The sequence below is a fragment of the Dermochelys coriacea genome, chromosome 17, assembly GCF_009764565.3.
Source record: "Dermochelys coriacea isolate rDerCor1 chromosome 17, rDerCor1.pri.v4, whole genome shotgun sequence".
Taxonomy (NCBI): Eukaryota; Metazoa; Chordata; order Testudines; family Dermochelyidae; genus Dermochelys; species Dermochelys coriacea.
The window spans coordinates 6,616,045-6,630,127 of record NC_050084.1 but is presented as its reverse complement, the minus strand read 5'-3'; the positions used below and the strand labels follow the sequence as shown (position 1 = coordinate 6,630,127).

At 37.9% G+C, this 14,083-nt stretch overlaps 1 protein-coding gene across 10 annotated transcripts in view; it reads left to right on the top strand.

The window, feature by feature from the left end:
• The window catches only part of BCAS3 (BCAS3 microtubule associated cell migration factor), a 492,153-nt gene that overhangs the window by 28,174 nt on the left and 449,896 nt on the right, over positions 1-14,083 (top strand). For all 10 annotated transcript variants that reach the window (XR_006276226.1, XM_038375370.2, XM_038375366.2 and 7 more), the window contains exon 8: positions 12,074-12,146. Coding sequence is in view for 9 of the 10 variants with exons in the window: in XM_038375370.2 (XP_038231298.1) it covers positions 12,074-12,146 (73 nt within the window). In the remaining variant the exon portion in view is untranslated. The remainder of the gene's footprint in view (positions 1-12,073; positions 12,147-14,083) is intronic.

The following is a 14,083-nucleotide window of genomic DNA, read 5'->3' as shown; positions in this document are numbered from 1 at the left end:
ACACATGAAAATTGTTATCTTTAAGAAAAATGGGCCCTGAGTTAGACTGTACTGTGCCTTTTCTCCATTTCCTTATCACTCAAATGTATAAAAGAAGATGGCTAGTTTCCTTAGTCTGTCTATATTCATTTATATTACATATTGTTAAAGTTAGTCCTTTATGTGATTCCACTTTGCCAAATACATAGACATTTACTGTATACTCTGAACTTGCAGCACTGTAGTTGCTAACTTTAAAGCACAGAGATGGAGAAAAATCTAGTGCTAGTAATAAGTACCAGGGATTCCAGAGTATAGTTAGTGGAAAGCCTGGACAAAGGGGACTTATCTCACTCTCAAAATGTGGCAAAGCTCAAGCTTAAACGTGTTTCCTTCAAGAGCAGATTTCAAAGGCAAGCGTCCACTGTTGCAGACTTCTGGCTCGCTTGAGTCTTACACTTTAGACACATAGATGAACTGTGAATGGTTGAATATTGGAATTGTAACAGGACAGACTGGAAGAAGTCCGAGGTCATAGTACTTTGAACTTGAGCTAGAAGTGAAATGGATGTTAGTGAAGTATATGGTGTATATGTGTAATGAAAACATGCTTTCCAAGCCCACCTTGCCCACAGATATGCAGACGCATTCTGGTGTACTTGAAGCTTATGGATAGCCTTGAACGTTCACCTCAGTTGAAGTTCATGACGGTAGTCTAGCGTTGAGATAACAGAGACATGGATAACTGAAGAGGCATGTATGTCTCTTGGCTAGCTGAAGGCGAAAAATGTTCTTGGCTACTGCTGCTGTCTGTGAATCCAGGAACAGTGCTGACTGTGGTAACTAACTTCCTGACCCTGACATAATGAACCACCTTCACAATAGCTCAGCAGAGAGTGACAAACAAAGAAGAAGTTATAAATGTTGTCTGTTTCTCCAAATGCTTATTCCATTGATCAGCATCATCTCAGTCTTAATCTTAGTCTAGAACCGCCCAGACAAACCTTCTTTTCTTTTCCAGCTGTGAACACTCTTGGCTGTAGCCACAATAGTGAGCTGATGGATTTCTTAGAATATAGGCTATTTTTGGACAGGATTATGTCTGCCTCTGTTTGTGGAGAGTGACTAGCACACTGTGGACACTAATGATAGAAAACACAGCTAGTCCAGAACCTAAGGATAGCACTTCAATATGAAAAACAAGATGGATTGTCTCTCAGTTGTGTTGGAGATCCGATATATTGGTTATCCACTTGAACATTGTGATAACCAGAAAGAAGACAGATGCAGGGAAAGATTGTATACAGTATGCAAACCTGTCTCTTTTTCTATCCACCTGTTCAGACTAGGGCTTGTCAAGTGTGACATTGCTTTATCAAGATGGTGAGTCTGAATATGTATATAAACTAGTTCAAATAGGATTAGTTTGTGCAGTCTTCAAACTATAAGCCAAAATAGGCAATACAGAGGTTATTTCCAACTGATATTATTACATCCGTATGTAGCCTTGGAGAAAGGAATCTGTATTTATAAGGCATCCAAGCTCTGCCTTCTTCAAAAAGTCAGATTTTTAATTGGCTCATAAAATAATCAGGAAACCAATTAATCTCTTCCCATCCCATATAAATCCTTTTGGCCTCCAACAGCATGGGTGGTTGTGATTATTCTCTGCACCTCAGAATATAGATGGTCTTTTTGGAGACTGAAATATTACTCTGGCCAATTTTCAGGCTTACAGGAGGAAGTACAGTTGCGTGGCTAATAATCAATCTATGAGGACATCTTTCTTGATGCTACCAGGCTTCAGAATAAGAATCCTAAACCTAGACGTTTTGCATGACTGCATGTTGCTTCTGGTTGGCACATCTTCTTAACCTACCCAGTTACTCACTGTTTTAATCCTAGTGCCTGGGATTGACTTGAGTACTTATTCCATATGTGTAAAGGTGTTTAGTTTTCTGAGGACTCTGAATTTGTCCTGGTCTGTTCAGACATGCAGGGGAAAAGATTTGTTTGAAGACAAATTGGTCTGAATTCCTGTTTGTTGGGGAGGTGGGGTGGTGGAAACCTTACGTGGTAGATGTAAAGCAAGATGAGGCCGGGGCTCTGCCAGTTAAATTAATTAACTCTCTCCCAGTGAAATGGATATAGTTGGTAACACTGTCATAGGTTGGGTAGCCTGGGAATAAAAAGCAAAAATCAGGGAATATTAACTTTTTTTCTCATTTGCTGTGATAATTTTTTGTGACCTCTTCCTTACTGAAATTGCTCTGTATTAGGCTTCCCCCCCGTAATATATAGTGGTTCCATTTAGCTACATTAGTCCAATTACTCATACTCTTTATGTAACATAGATTAAGTGTTTTCATCACTTCTTCCAAAATTCTTACTCGTGCCTTAATCACTTCCTTTCGGAACTGTTGCCGTTCTCTGTTAACTGGTTTCCTGTGAGAATTTGGGGAACAGATGTACGACTTCTTAAGAATTTCATCATTTCAACCAGAATTTAGAAGTTGCTACAGCAAATTTCATGAGTGTGATTGTTCTTTACCTCTCTACTCGCTTTGAGGACCGTGTTGTAGTTGTAAATATTGATAGTTGAGATAACAACATAAATGGCTTCTTACAGAAACAGAAATGGATTCTGTTTTTGTAGCAGAATCAGAATATGCTTGCTCTATGAAGTGGATTAGTTTGGTAGGATATCTTATTTTTCCCCTTCTTACTTATTGCAGTCTGTTATAATGAAAATCCTGTATTTACTGAGCCAGAATATTTGCTTAAATCCTTTGAATTCAATGAGTTTGCACAGGCTGTAAATCTCAGCTGAGCAATTAGTATTTCATAGTCTGGAAAGTCCAGAGCCTAACATTGGAATAGTAGAGTGTGGTAGTTTAGGACTGATATATTGGCAGAGTTGTGTGTAGAACTTGGCTTGAGCCATTGGTTGTTTCATATATTGTGAACACAAATTCATCAAATTTAATTCAGTTCAATTTTTTGCCAATTTTTGTATTATGCTACTTGCATGGTTTTTTGTTTTTTAAAAAATCACACAGTGCAGAATGATTATTTGTACTTCATCAAATTTACCAAGGAGAACAAAAATTGTAAACAGTAATTGAAAGTAACAAGCTACTTAAGTTTTAAAAGAAATGTGAACCACGGAACATTATAAAATAAACTCTTAAAACTAGAATTAATTTCAGAAGTAGAATTAATGGAGTTACAAACTAGTTTTGCACTAGAAAACTATTTCATTATACAAGTTCAAATTTTATTGCAGTTTTAACAGGTATTACCTGCATCTCTGACTTCTGTTTATATTTTTAAATGTTTTTACTGCGAACCTCAAAAGCTGATTTAGCTTAATCTGCAAGAATACTTAAAGGAACTATAATATTTAGGTTGCTCTCTAAAGGAAGGCAGATGTTAATATTGTATATATTCAGCCACTTGGGTGGCTTAGTGGTTTTAAGTCTCTTAAGGCAAAAATAATTGCCAAGCGTGTACAATACAAAAACCCACCCTACAAGCTGACCAAACAGTAGCAGTTTGTAGCTAGAATTGGTTAGCGCTAAGTGGCTTGTGCAGGTGTGTTTTTAAGCTTTGGTGTTTTTGTAAGTGGTGTAGGGTTGATTGTGGTAGAATGAAGTCTGATGTAGGTAGGTTAGAGAAATTATAGAATAGAATTCTGATGTAGCAAGTAAGCCTTTTATAAGCCTTATAGAAAAAACATTGGAGTGCTTTTTTATGTTTACACCAATGTAAAAATATTAATATTCAAAAGTTGACTGGCCCCCCATTCTACTGCCATCTCACTTTTAGAAACATCGCATTGGTTCCTTAGGTCTACAGGGCTCCAACTTTAACTGCACCAGGCTCATGTGACTCTCTAGCTTTGGTTGAATGTAATTTAAAATTGCAGACTATTTCCTTCTAAGCAACATTTTCTCAAATAATGTACATCTCTTTCCTCTAATAGTAACATTTAGTTATCACTAACTAATATTTCAAAGTTGTTATTTTCTTGTGTTTTGGTAGAAACTATTTGCTGTATTGACCAAGAATAAAACTGTTGAGTCTCAGAAGGAAAGTGCAAATATCTGTAAAAGTGCATGGTTTTTGTCTCTGATTAAAATTCTTTGACTTTGAGTTCAGAACTAGAGGAGGTTAAAAGGAGTTTTCTCTGCTGTTCTGTATCCTTCTGACTGGTGGATGGCTTCTTATGATGATCTTTTGGCCAACTTGTTTGATGCTCTCAGCCTTCTGATACTGTCTTGGTCATGGCTGCCTCTTTGCCCTTTTTTATTTGCTCACTGACTCTTTTTGAGGAGCATCTTGGAAGGATGAAGGTCTCTGAATTAAAAGCATCCAAACATTCTTGAGCCATCTACAGTGCTCTCTCTCTTGCAACTGTCTTTTATACTCTCTTGGCTCTCAGGAATGTAAAGTGTCTTCCCACAAATTTAGACTACCTCAGCAAAAATACATAGTAATCAGTCTGTATGCATAGATCCTACCAATTCCTACAAAGGACTTTTTCCTTTTATATAATTTGTCTGGTTCATTTTTCAGCAAGTCTGGGGGATATTACAGATAAAGAACTTCTGGACAGTAAACATACTGAAGTGTGCAGTCTGCAATCATTTTTATGTAATCTTCATTTGCCACTCATGCGGTCATGCCTGAGGATGTGAAGAAGATATCTGACCTGGAAGACTGATACGATGTGGATAAAAGAATCCAGCTGGTGGAGAGCAAGTTAACTTCAGTATTCAGCTAGGCTCTTAAGAAAATCAAAGGAGCTAGGCTAGAACAATGTCTGTCTTCCTCACTGAGGAATCAAAGGAATGTCATCCGATTGTACGGTGCAGTAAACTGGGATATTGTCAGTGAAACTCTTATCCTCAGTGGAGAAAATAGGCAGAACACACAAATCTGTGTCTGGCCTTTTAATGTTTGAGTGCACAATTTCCAAGATTAGAAGGCAGTGCCTGCTACCGAGAGGAATCAATCACTGGATATATTCCATTTGTACAAAAGGCTTTTATAGATGCTTGCAAAATTGCTGATGCTCATGCAGTTGTGTTATAAGCACTTTGAAGGCAAAGATTTAAGATCAGATTTTTACTATGTAGGACATCTATGGGCATAATTTTTGAATCAATCCTTCTGACAGAGCAGATGCAGATACTTGTCAGAGAACAAGACATGCAACTTAATATTGCTTAGAGAAGTAGTTTTACTACAAACTATTAATCTTTTACCTTTTGCAAGTAGGTTATGAAATGTATAGCAATTTTTGTCCTTTTGAAGCAACAAGGTTTTAAAGTACCTCCTACCATAAATCTAACCTACTAAGTTGAAGGTGAAAGTGAAACCTTGAAGTCTAAGGTGAAATTAAGTGAAGTAGGGAGGTTAAGATGAACAAGATAAATTTAATTAAACATATATAAACAAGTTAGTACATATTTTGTAGGCATATTTTGCAGGTGTCTGTACTCATTAAATGGCTTGAGCTTAATAACTTTAGCAAGGCCACTATATATGCTGAATATTTTAGTGCTGCAACTCCCCTATCTTACAGTTTTGGATGTGTTTTTTTTCTTTCTTTCTTATTTCTATGTTCCCTACTAATGGAGTACATAGCTATTTGATTTTCTCCTTTTATTTAAGTATTGTTATGTAAATTACAGTTTTAAAACCATAACTCACCTGCTGCAAGTTAGTTAGTGCCATACCTCTGCTGTCTAATTGGTGGCCTAGTATAAATAAGATTTCCTTTTTTCTTTGGTGACAAGATTTCCTTGATTGAACAGATTTCCCAGTGAGAATTGACTATCAAAAGGGATCCTGATGGTCTGAATCATTTTCGCTGGGGTGGGTTTTGGAAAGTGATTCATAGACTTTCTAGTTTATGCGTGACTTCCTCCATTTATACGATACAAATTGAACAAAATCAAATTTCAGCACCTTTAAATATATTTTTCTTGTAATAAATATTAAAGCTTACTGCCCAGAGGAAAGTGGACTGGGATATTAAAATAAAAAGTCGATCTTTTAGGTGCTGGCAGAAATTGTTTGTAATTTAACAAAAAACCCTTAGTATTGTGGGTTTCAGAAGATGAAGTTTCTGGTTCATTACCAAACCTTTATTTTGCTAGCTAAATATGCCATAACACATAAAGGAGTTTGAAGTGCAGAAAATGCTTGGAAATTTTTACCATATGTTCCAGTTCTGTTCCTCTGTAATTAGTCTGAAGTAATAAGTGAAACTTGTTTTGTACCTTTTTCCAGAATTTAACATATTTTTTTACCTCATGACTCTATTGTGGCTGGACAGGGATCTATGTCTGAATAGCTCAGAGAAAGTGTTATTTAAACTCCTGTTTTAGGCCAAGAAAGCCATTTTAAATTTGGATTAAAAACTAAGCCTAATGTTTGATTCCCTGGAAGAGATCTCTGTGCTGTCTAATGAGAGAGATTACAAAAAATAAGGTATGACAGATATGGCAATTTCCTGCATATCATTTGGAGACCCTTATTGAATTAAGTTTAAGTATTTTTGGGGCCCATTGTTTAAATGACTGTTGTATGTGTGATTGTGTTATACACCAGTGGTTTTCAAACTTTTTTTTCTGGTGACCCAGTTGAAGAAAATTGTTGATGCCCAACAGAGCTGGGGATGAGGGGTTTGAGGTGTGGGAGGGGCCCAGGACTGGGGCAGAGGGTTGGAGTGAGAGCTGAAGGGTGGCCCAGGGATGAGGGGTTCAGGGTGTAGGGGTGGGGACTCTGGGCTGGGGTAAGGGGTTGGGGTGTGGTAGGGGGTCTGGGCTGGGGGTGCAGGCTCCGGCGTGGGGCTAGGGATAAAGGGTGCAGGAAGGGGCTCTAGGTTTGGGGATGGGGTTGGGGCCCAGGCTTTTCTCGGGTGGTTCCCGGTCAGTGGCGCAGTGGGGGTGCTAAGGCAGCCTGTCCTGGCACCGCAGATCGCACTGCACCCCAAAAGCGGTCAGCAGCAGGTCTGGCTCCTAGGTGGAGGTGCACAAGCGGCTCTTGCCTGCAGGCACCGCCACCCCCTCCCAGGTGCCATTGTCCGTGAACCGGCCAGTGGGGGTGCAGAGCCGGTGGTTGGGGCAGGAGCAGCGTATGGCGCTCCGTGGCCCCCACGTCTAGGAACCGGACCTGCTGGCCGTTTCCGGGGCGCAGCGCGGTGTCAGAACAGGTAGGAACTAGCCTGCCTTAGCCGAGCAGCACCGCCGATGGGACTCTTAATGGCCCGGTTGGCGATGCTGACCAGAGCCGCTCTGACCCAGTGCCTTCCATTCCACAACCCAATACAGGGTCGCAACCTGCAGTTTGAAAACCACTGTTGTACACCATTGTAGAGGGCTACCACAGCATCTAGGCACTAAAGACAGTGAGTGGTGATTAAGGTAAATCAGCCATATTGTTAAACCCTCCCACCTATGGACGTACCATCTCTTGGGGAAGTTTGTGTATACTGGTTTCTCCAGAGACCAACAGACAGAGAAAGGACTTTTGGATAAAGAGCCTGAGTCTAAACTGACTCAGTGCCTTTGTTCTGATCCAGCAAATGGACATGACCTTCTGCCCAAGGTGGGGGCCGCCCCCAATCCTTGTGGAAGAACTGACATCTACCAGAGTCCAAGGTTGGAGTTGTGGTGACCTCTGGTAAGCTTTTTAGTGTGCATGTATGGTTTTTATTGTTTTTAATATGTTTTCTCTGTAATGCTTTCACATTAAGAATAAATGTTCTTGCTTACAAAGAGCTGTGTGGCAATTTATAGCTGTGAACAATTATGCTGTTTGTAGCCTTTGGAGAGAAAGCAAAATACAGAATGCTGGCTTGTTTAGGCAGTGTGGCCTGCTGGAAATACCACAATGTAGACAGGGAACCGTGCAGCCTGGAAAAACCTTGATGCCTCTCCCCAAGAAAGATGATGGTTGAGAAGCTGGGTTCCTAGAGTAGGTGGACCTTGGTCGCTTGGATGTACATTCTTTGGCCCTTTACAGTTCTTCATACTTGCTGAAATTGAATGTTCCCCATACAGGAACTCTGAGTAAAGTTCGTGAGTAAAGAAAATAAGAGTGGAGAAATTTTGAAAGATGGGAACTATACTGACTTGTGAATATTATTGTTTAACATGCATGTGCTCAGTGCTGCATAAGACATACAAACATATATATTTGTTTTATTTATTAGCCAAATGTAAGTTCCCTGTTTAAATAAACCCAGTTTCCAGGAAATAGTGTTTCTGTGTATGGAAAATGCATTGTGTTGAACTTCTTTTAAAAGAAAGAAAGATACTCAGGATTTTTCAGTTACTCAGGAAACTCTAGCTAGTACTGAATGTAGGAACATATCTCAGCAACATGGGCTACGGTGTGAGCACATTATTTATGTATTTGTATTACCAGAGCACCTAGGAGCCCCAGTCATGGATCAGGGCCCTGCTGTGCTAGGCACTGTATAACACGGAACTAAAAGGTCTGATTCATTCCCCAAAGAGCTTGCAATCTGAACACATCAGACCTGTCCTCCTCTCCCTACTGGCTTCCCATAGAATATCAAGTCAAATTCAAGATCTCCCATTATTTTTAAGATGCTCAATGACCTGGTCTCACTATACCTAAAAGATCATCAGAAGCTCAGGGACTGTGGTCAACAGCTATACTCATCAGGCAAGATGGAGCTGTCCACGAGGGTAAAGCTAGTCTCTGCAGGAGACCGTATTCTCAGGGACTGATTTAAGGCTGGGGAGTGAACTCCCACAGGTTTTAAGAACCACTGCAAATCTCACCGCTTTCCTTTCTAATTGTAAGGCTCACTTTTAAAACCTTGCCTTCAATAATAAATGTGCATAACACAGCGGACATAAAATAAAGACAAAACAAAAACCGAGCATCTCCTCTTTCCTTTGGAGGAAAAAAAAGGGAGAATGAGAACCATGTGTAACGAATGCTTGTCAAGCTGCTTAATGCATTTCAGGGAAGCTCTGGGATACTATGCTGATGACAGCAGTATAAGGACCTGAACAGAACTGGCATCAAACAGATAATGAAGAAATAAGAGTGAACCTACATAGTATATTTTCAAAGCATACTTGCCATTGCTAAATAGAATAGTACTTGGCATTATATAGTGCATTTCTTACTCAAGGTACAGTAAAATGCTTTAAAAATCAACGAGGTAGGTGAAAGTATTGAAGTGACTTTTGGCAAGCACCATCACTGTTGAGTACCCAGCAAAAGTACATTGCCCTTTTTTTATTGAGAGAAAACATTCAGAGATGCTAGTGTTCTAATTTTCTGAGGTGCTAAGCAGACCCAACTCTCATGAAAGTTAATGGGAGCAATAGTGCTGAGCTCCTTTTGAAAATCAGGCCATGGGTTATGCTGTTTTATCTCTTGCAAAAGTGTATTTTTGTGATTATTAGCATTATTAAGCTGCCAGCAGGACTTGCATCTCATTGGAAGTACAGTACATGAGCTCATCTGAACAAGTGAACTATATTAGTATGTGGAAAACTTTTTGACTTCATGGAGATCTGGAAGTTGCTTGATATTAATTTTCATCTAGACAGAGGAATTTGTTTTGCATATTTTCAAATATGCTGATAACAATTTTTTTTTATCATTTAGCTAAATGGAGTTGCAGATAAGGTGGTGCCTCGTTGGCAGGAAAGGCAGTTTTCATTACTTTAATTGCGTGATTTATCAGGATTTTCAGCTTTTTATAAATGCTGTAGTGTTATGACAGAATTAAAAGGATTTAGAATAAAAGGAGTTTAAGAAAAGGACTTTGCAACAGGATTGCAATACTTTTTATATTCGATGGATTTGGCTAGCTGTTTTTCATTTCAATCATCAGACTACATTCTGTTAAACACTGTGAGGAGCAGGTGTGTATAGCATCAGTATATTGCACATGTGAATAAACACAATTTTATATATAAAAAATTAATCCACCATAACTTGAAGGATTAAATGTCCTCCCCCAGAATGACAGGGGGGTGCTGATGCATTAAGCATCATGGAGAACAACACATGTTGCTGCTTGCAATCTCATGAACAGGACTGTTGTTAACCTGATTTCATGCACTGCAAGGTCCTTATACTAATGATTTTTTTTAGAGTATTAATAGTTACATCCTAAAAGTATAAATTTGAAGTAGATAATGAAAATTTTTTGAAACATGAGTTTGAGTCTTAAACATCTGAAATTAGAAGTTGAAGCACCCACTGTACAATTTTTACAAATACATTGCAGATGATGATGATGATGATGATGATATTCTTTTTGATTCTGTGCAAATGTTTTCCCCTGTAATCCATTTTTGTATGTTCTGAAATTCTTTCCTTTGTAATTCTCCTTATTATAATAAGTTTTGTACTCCAACTTAGAGTTGGACTGCATAGAAACTTGTGAACTGATGGTGTGTGTGTGTGTGGTTTAAATCTTGGCCCCACTAAAATCAGTGGCAAAACTCCTATTGGCTTCAATGGAGCCAGGGTTTCTCCCTTAATGTAATTTCTATTGAGCCTGGCTGGGTAAACAGAAACAAATGGAGTTCATCTGTTCCATATATTGGGGGGGGGGGGGGAACAAATTGGTTGCCAGGTTTTTAAAAAGACTTTACATGTTTCATTTATCAGTGTACAGATCAGTACATACAGTACAGGTGTGACCCATAAAAAACCTTGGAAAGAGCAGAATAAAATGAAAATGCGTTTGGCTTTTTTAAGTAACTCGTAAACCTATTGTTGATGGTGAAATTATTGATGTGAACCCTTTTCTATTATAAATACTCCAAACATGTAGGAGGGAAGAGTTAGTCTTGTATAGATGAGATTGCTGAGCGGTTTTATGTTATAAATTAATTGTATGTACCCATACTATTAATAATTAACAGAGACTGTGAAGTGAAAAAGTATATTGTTAATTGTTATACCTTTCTGATGAATTCACATAGAAGTACAGCCATACAATTAATTGTGAATTAAGATTTGAACAGAATGTGTTACCGATACTTGGAGTAGATCAAAGAGTTTGATTTTTATAATGATGAAAGCTTTTTTGTAATCTGGAAATTTACCTCATTGAGGCATCTCAGCTTGGTGTGTGTATGTTTAATTTCAATGACAAACAAACATCCTGACATTCAGCAAAACAGTAGTACCCTCCGGGGAAAAAAAATTCCACAAAGGAGAGAAATTAGATGGTTTTTATTTGACTTTATTCCTACTTAGACACAGGGTAAAATTTTTGAAAATGCCTATGCCCCATTTTTCAAAAGTGACGTGGAGCTTAGGTTACACTGAAAGTCAGTGGGACTTGCTTTTCCTAAATTACTTTTGAAAATGGGACTTATGCTGCTATGTCACTTGTGAAAAATTAGCCCAGTTTAGGGATGCAAGATGGGCATGGGCATGGCAAACGTTAGCATCCAGCTCGTCACACTAAAGAAAGAGAGGGACTACTCTTATACTGTGTGTGACCTTAATGGAATAAATTGAAAAAGTGTGTAAAGCCTTTCAAAAATAGCATCATTCGTATTTTAGAACAACTTCTCAAAATAGAAAAATGGGAGTTAGTATTACTTGACCTTAATAAGAAATAACAGTTTCTGAAAAGAGTAAGCATGTGTCCTGGCCAAATTTTATTGTTCATTTACACCTATCACCATATTTACGGGAACTATTGTTCTAGAGTTCATGGCTTTGTTGTGAAATGTATCCCTATTGCTGAGCTTGTAGTGGCTGCTGCTCTTTGTCTGTATAGCCACTGGCCTTCGAACATCTTGCCCTTTGCTTTGTAAAACCTTTGGGTATACTTTGATTATGCAAGGTACTCTAAAAATGTTTGTCTTTTTCTGTAGAAGAATTTTTTTCAGGTTAATGATTTGTGGTTTTTAAAAAGAAGTGTTCTGAAATTTGACAAGATATAGTAATTATATTTTCAAGTCTAATCAACTGTCAGTTTATTGCAGTGAATTAATAAAGACAGCATGGTGAAAATATAATGAATGCTTTTTATTGAGCTTTATTTTTCTGTTTTTCTTCTAATCAGGCCCTCAGAAATGTGATAATTTTTCTGAGAAGAGACCTCTTCTTGGTGTGTGTAAAAGCATTGGATCTTCTGGGTAAGGAAACTTTTTTCAACTTTTAGTATACTGAAAAAGCAATTTATTTTATAGAACAATAACAAAATATTTTTCTGTAACTTTTTCTGCTCTGTATTCAGAGTTGGTGTTGTGTTTTTTTTTTTTTTTTTTTTTTTTAACATTACGAAACTGGGAAAGGTTCTCCCTGTAAGCTCTCAACCTGCCAACACTGATTTTTTTAGGACACGTGCTTTTAAAAACAAAACAAACCTCTGTGATGAAAGACCTGTGATATGAAACCCAATATAAAATAGAGGAGGTATTTTGAAATTGTGTGGGATTATTTTCTTTTAACATAATCTCATTTTCATGTTCACTGTTTCTGATGGTAATGGATGAAGTTATTACAGAAGAGTGGTCAAAACAGGCCTCTGTGCCTCAAATAATTAAAGGATGTTTGTGAGGGATGAGTGATATTCTATGTATAACGGTGTTGTTGATTGTGTTTTGATGTAAACATTGGCCATGTATTGCTTATTTGTAAAATAATTTTGTAAAAAAGCCTTTTTTTTTTTTTTTTTTTTTTTTTTGGTTCAGTTAGAAAAATGAGTTGGCAGGTATGTCTTAGTCTGGGGATAGCATACGAGGAATCTGAGCTCAAAACTTACATTTCTTTTCTCACTTCTATCTTGACAAGGACTAGGAGAGTTGTGCTGGTCTCTCAGTTGGTAGGCAGTTTTAGAGGCCCATATTAAAGAAGTCACTGGCCTACATTTAAATGGGTTAATACCCATGTGCACACAGAAGCACCTATTCCAAGAAATGAAGGCTGAAATAAACAAGGGAATCCTAGGTGACAGCAGGGAGTTTCAATATGTCTGTTTCTCCTGTTTCCGGGTCCATTGTGGCTTATATAGTACACTGGACCTATTCAAAAAGACTTCGGTATTCTTTAAAATCTATAGAGTATTCCTCTTGTTCAGTAATGAACATTTGCCAACCTCCCTTCTCTGAAATGTGTTTTGTTGCTTTTTAAGTGTCTGTCTGTTGGAGGGTCTTCCTAATACAAAGAGGTTGTTCTGCTATGTTATGATGGCTGTGTTAGATGTGTTGACTCGGACAGCACTTTTGGCTTATACCCGTACCAAGTGGAAAATACCCGCTTCTCAAGGATAATCCTATGCACAGAGATTCAGAGGCTAAATTGCTGAAGCAAATCTTCTTACAATAATAAGACTAATTCTGTGCCACACCTTTTTAATTAAGAATTTTAATGATTTTGGGTATGGGTGAAGGTTAACAAGTAAACCCAAAACAATTCCTAAGAGTGTTGCTCACTATGTACTGTTAGTTTATTAACAAAGGATATGAATGTTATCTTTAAATTTAAGAATCTGATCAGAAATAAGCATAACTAAACTTCTTCCCTTATGCTAAACTGTTTATCGTGTGTTATGTGTTGTCAAAATGTTTATAATCTTCTCCTGCCTAAGACTGCTTGTACTGTTTAGTTGTAAACAGTACATTACAGTTGTTTGTTATCTGGCAGTATTTCTCCTCTTAATCCGGGTCATTGATTTGTGTGTGAAAAATATGCTTCAGAGAACTTATTTTCCTTGATGGTATTCTTGCAGAAGTGAGTGAGACATGTCTGAGATGTTAACTAAATAGGCATATAAAGCAGGCCACTACTTTTTCATAGCTGATGGGCTCCAGTAAAATTCAAGACTTCAAAAAATTATTTTGTTAATTTTTCTAGAGAAAATGCTTCATTACATAAAAAAGGAGCAAAATCAGGTATCCGCCTACCTAGCCATTATTTAAATATCCGTAAACACACCCTGAGCTTTTAAATCAGGCCTGTAGCTCTGGCCACATCATAAGAACCTGATTAAAAGAAGGGGACTGTTGCACAGGCTCCCCTTTTTGTCTTTTGAAGAAAGCACTGGTTTGTATTTCACGATGAATCATGATCA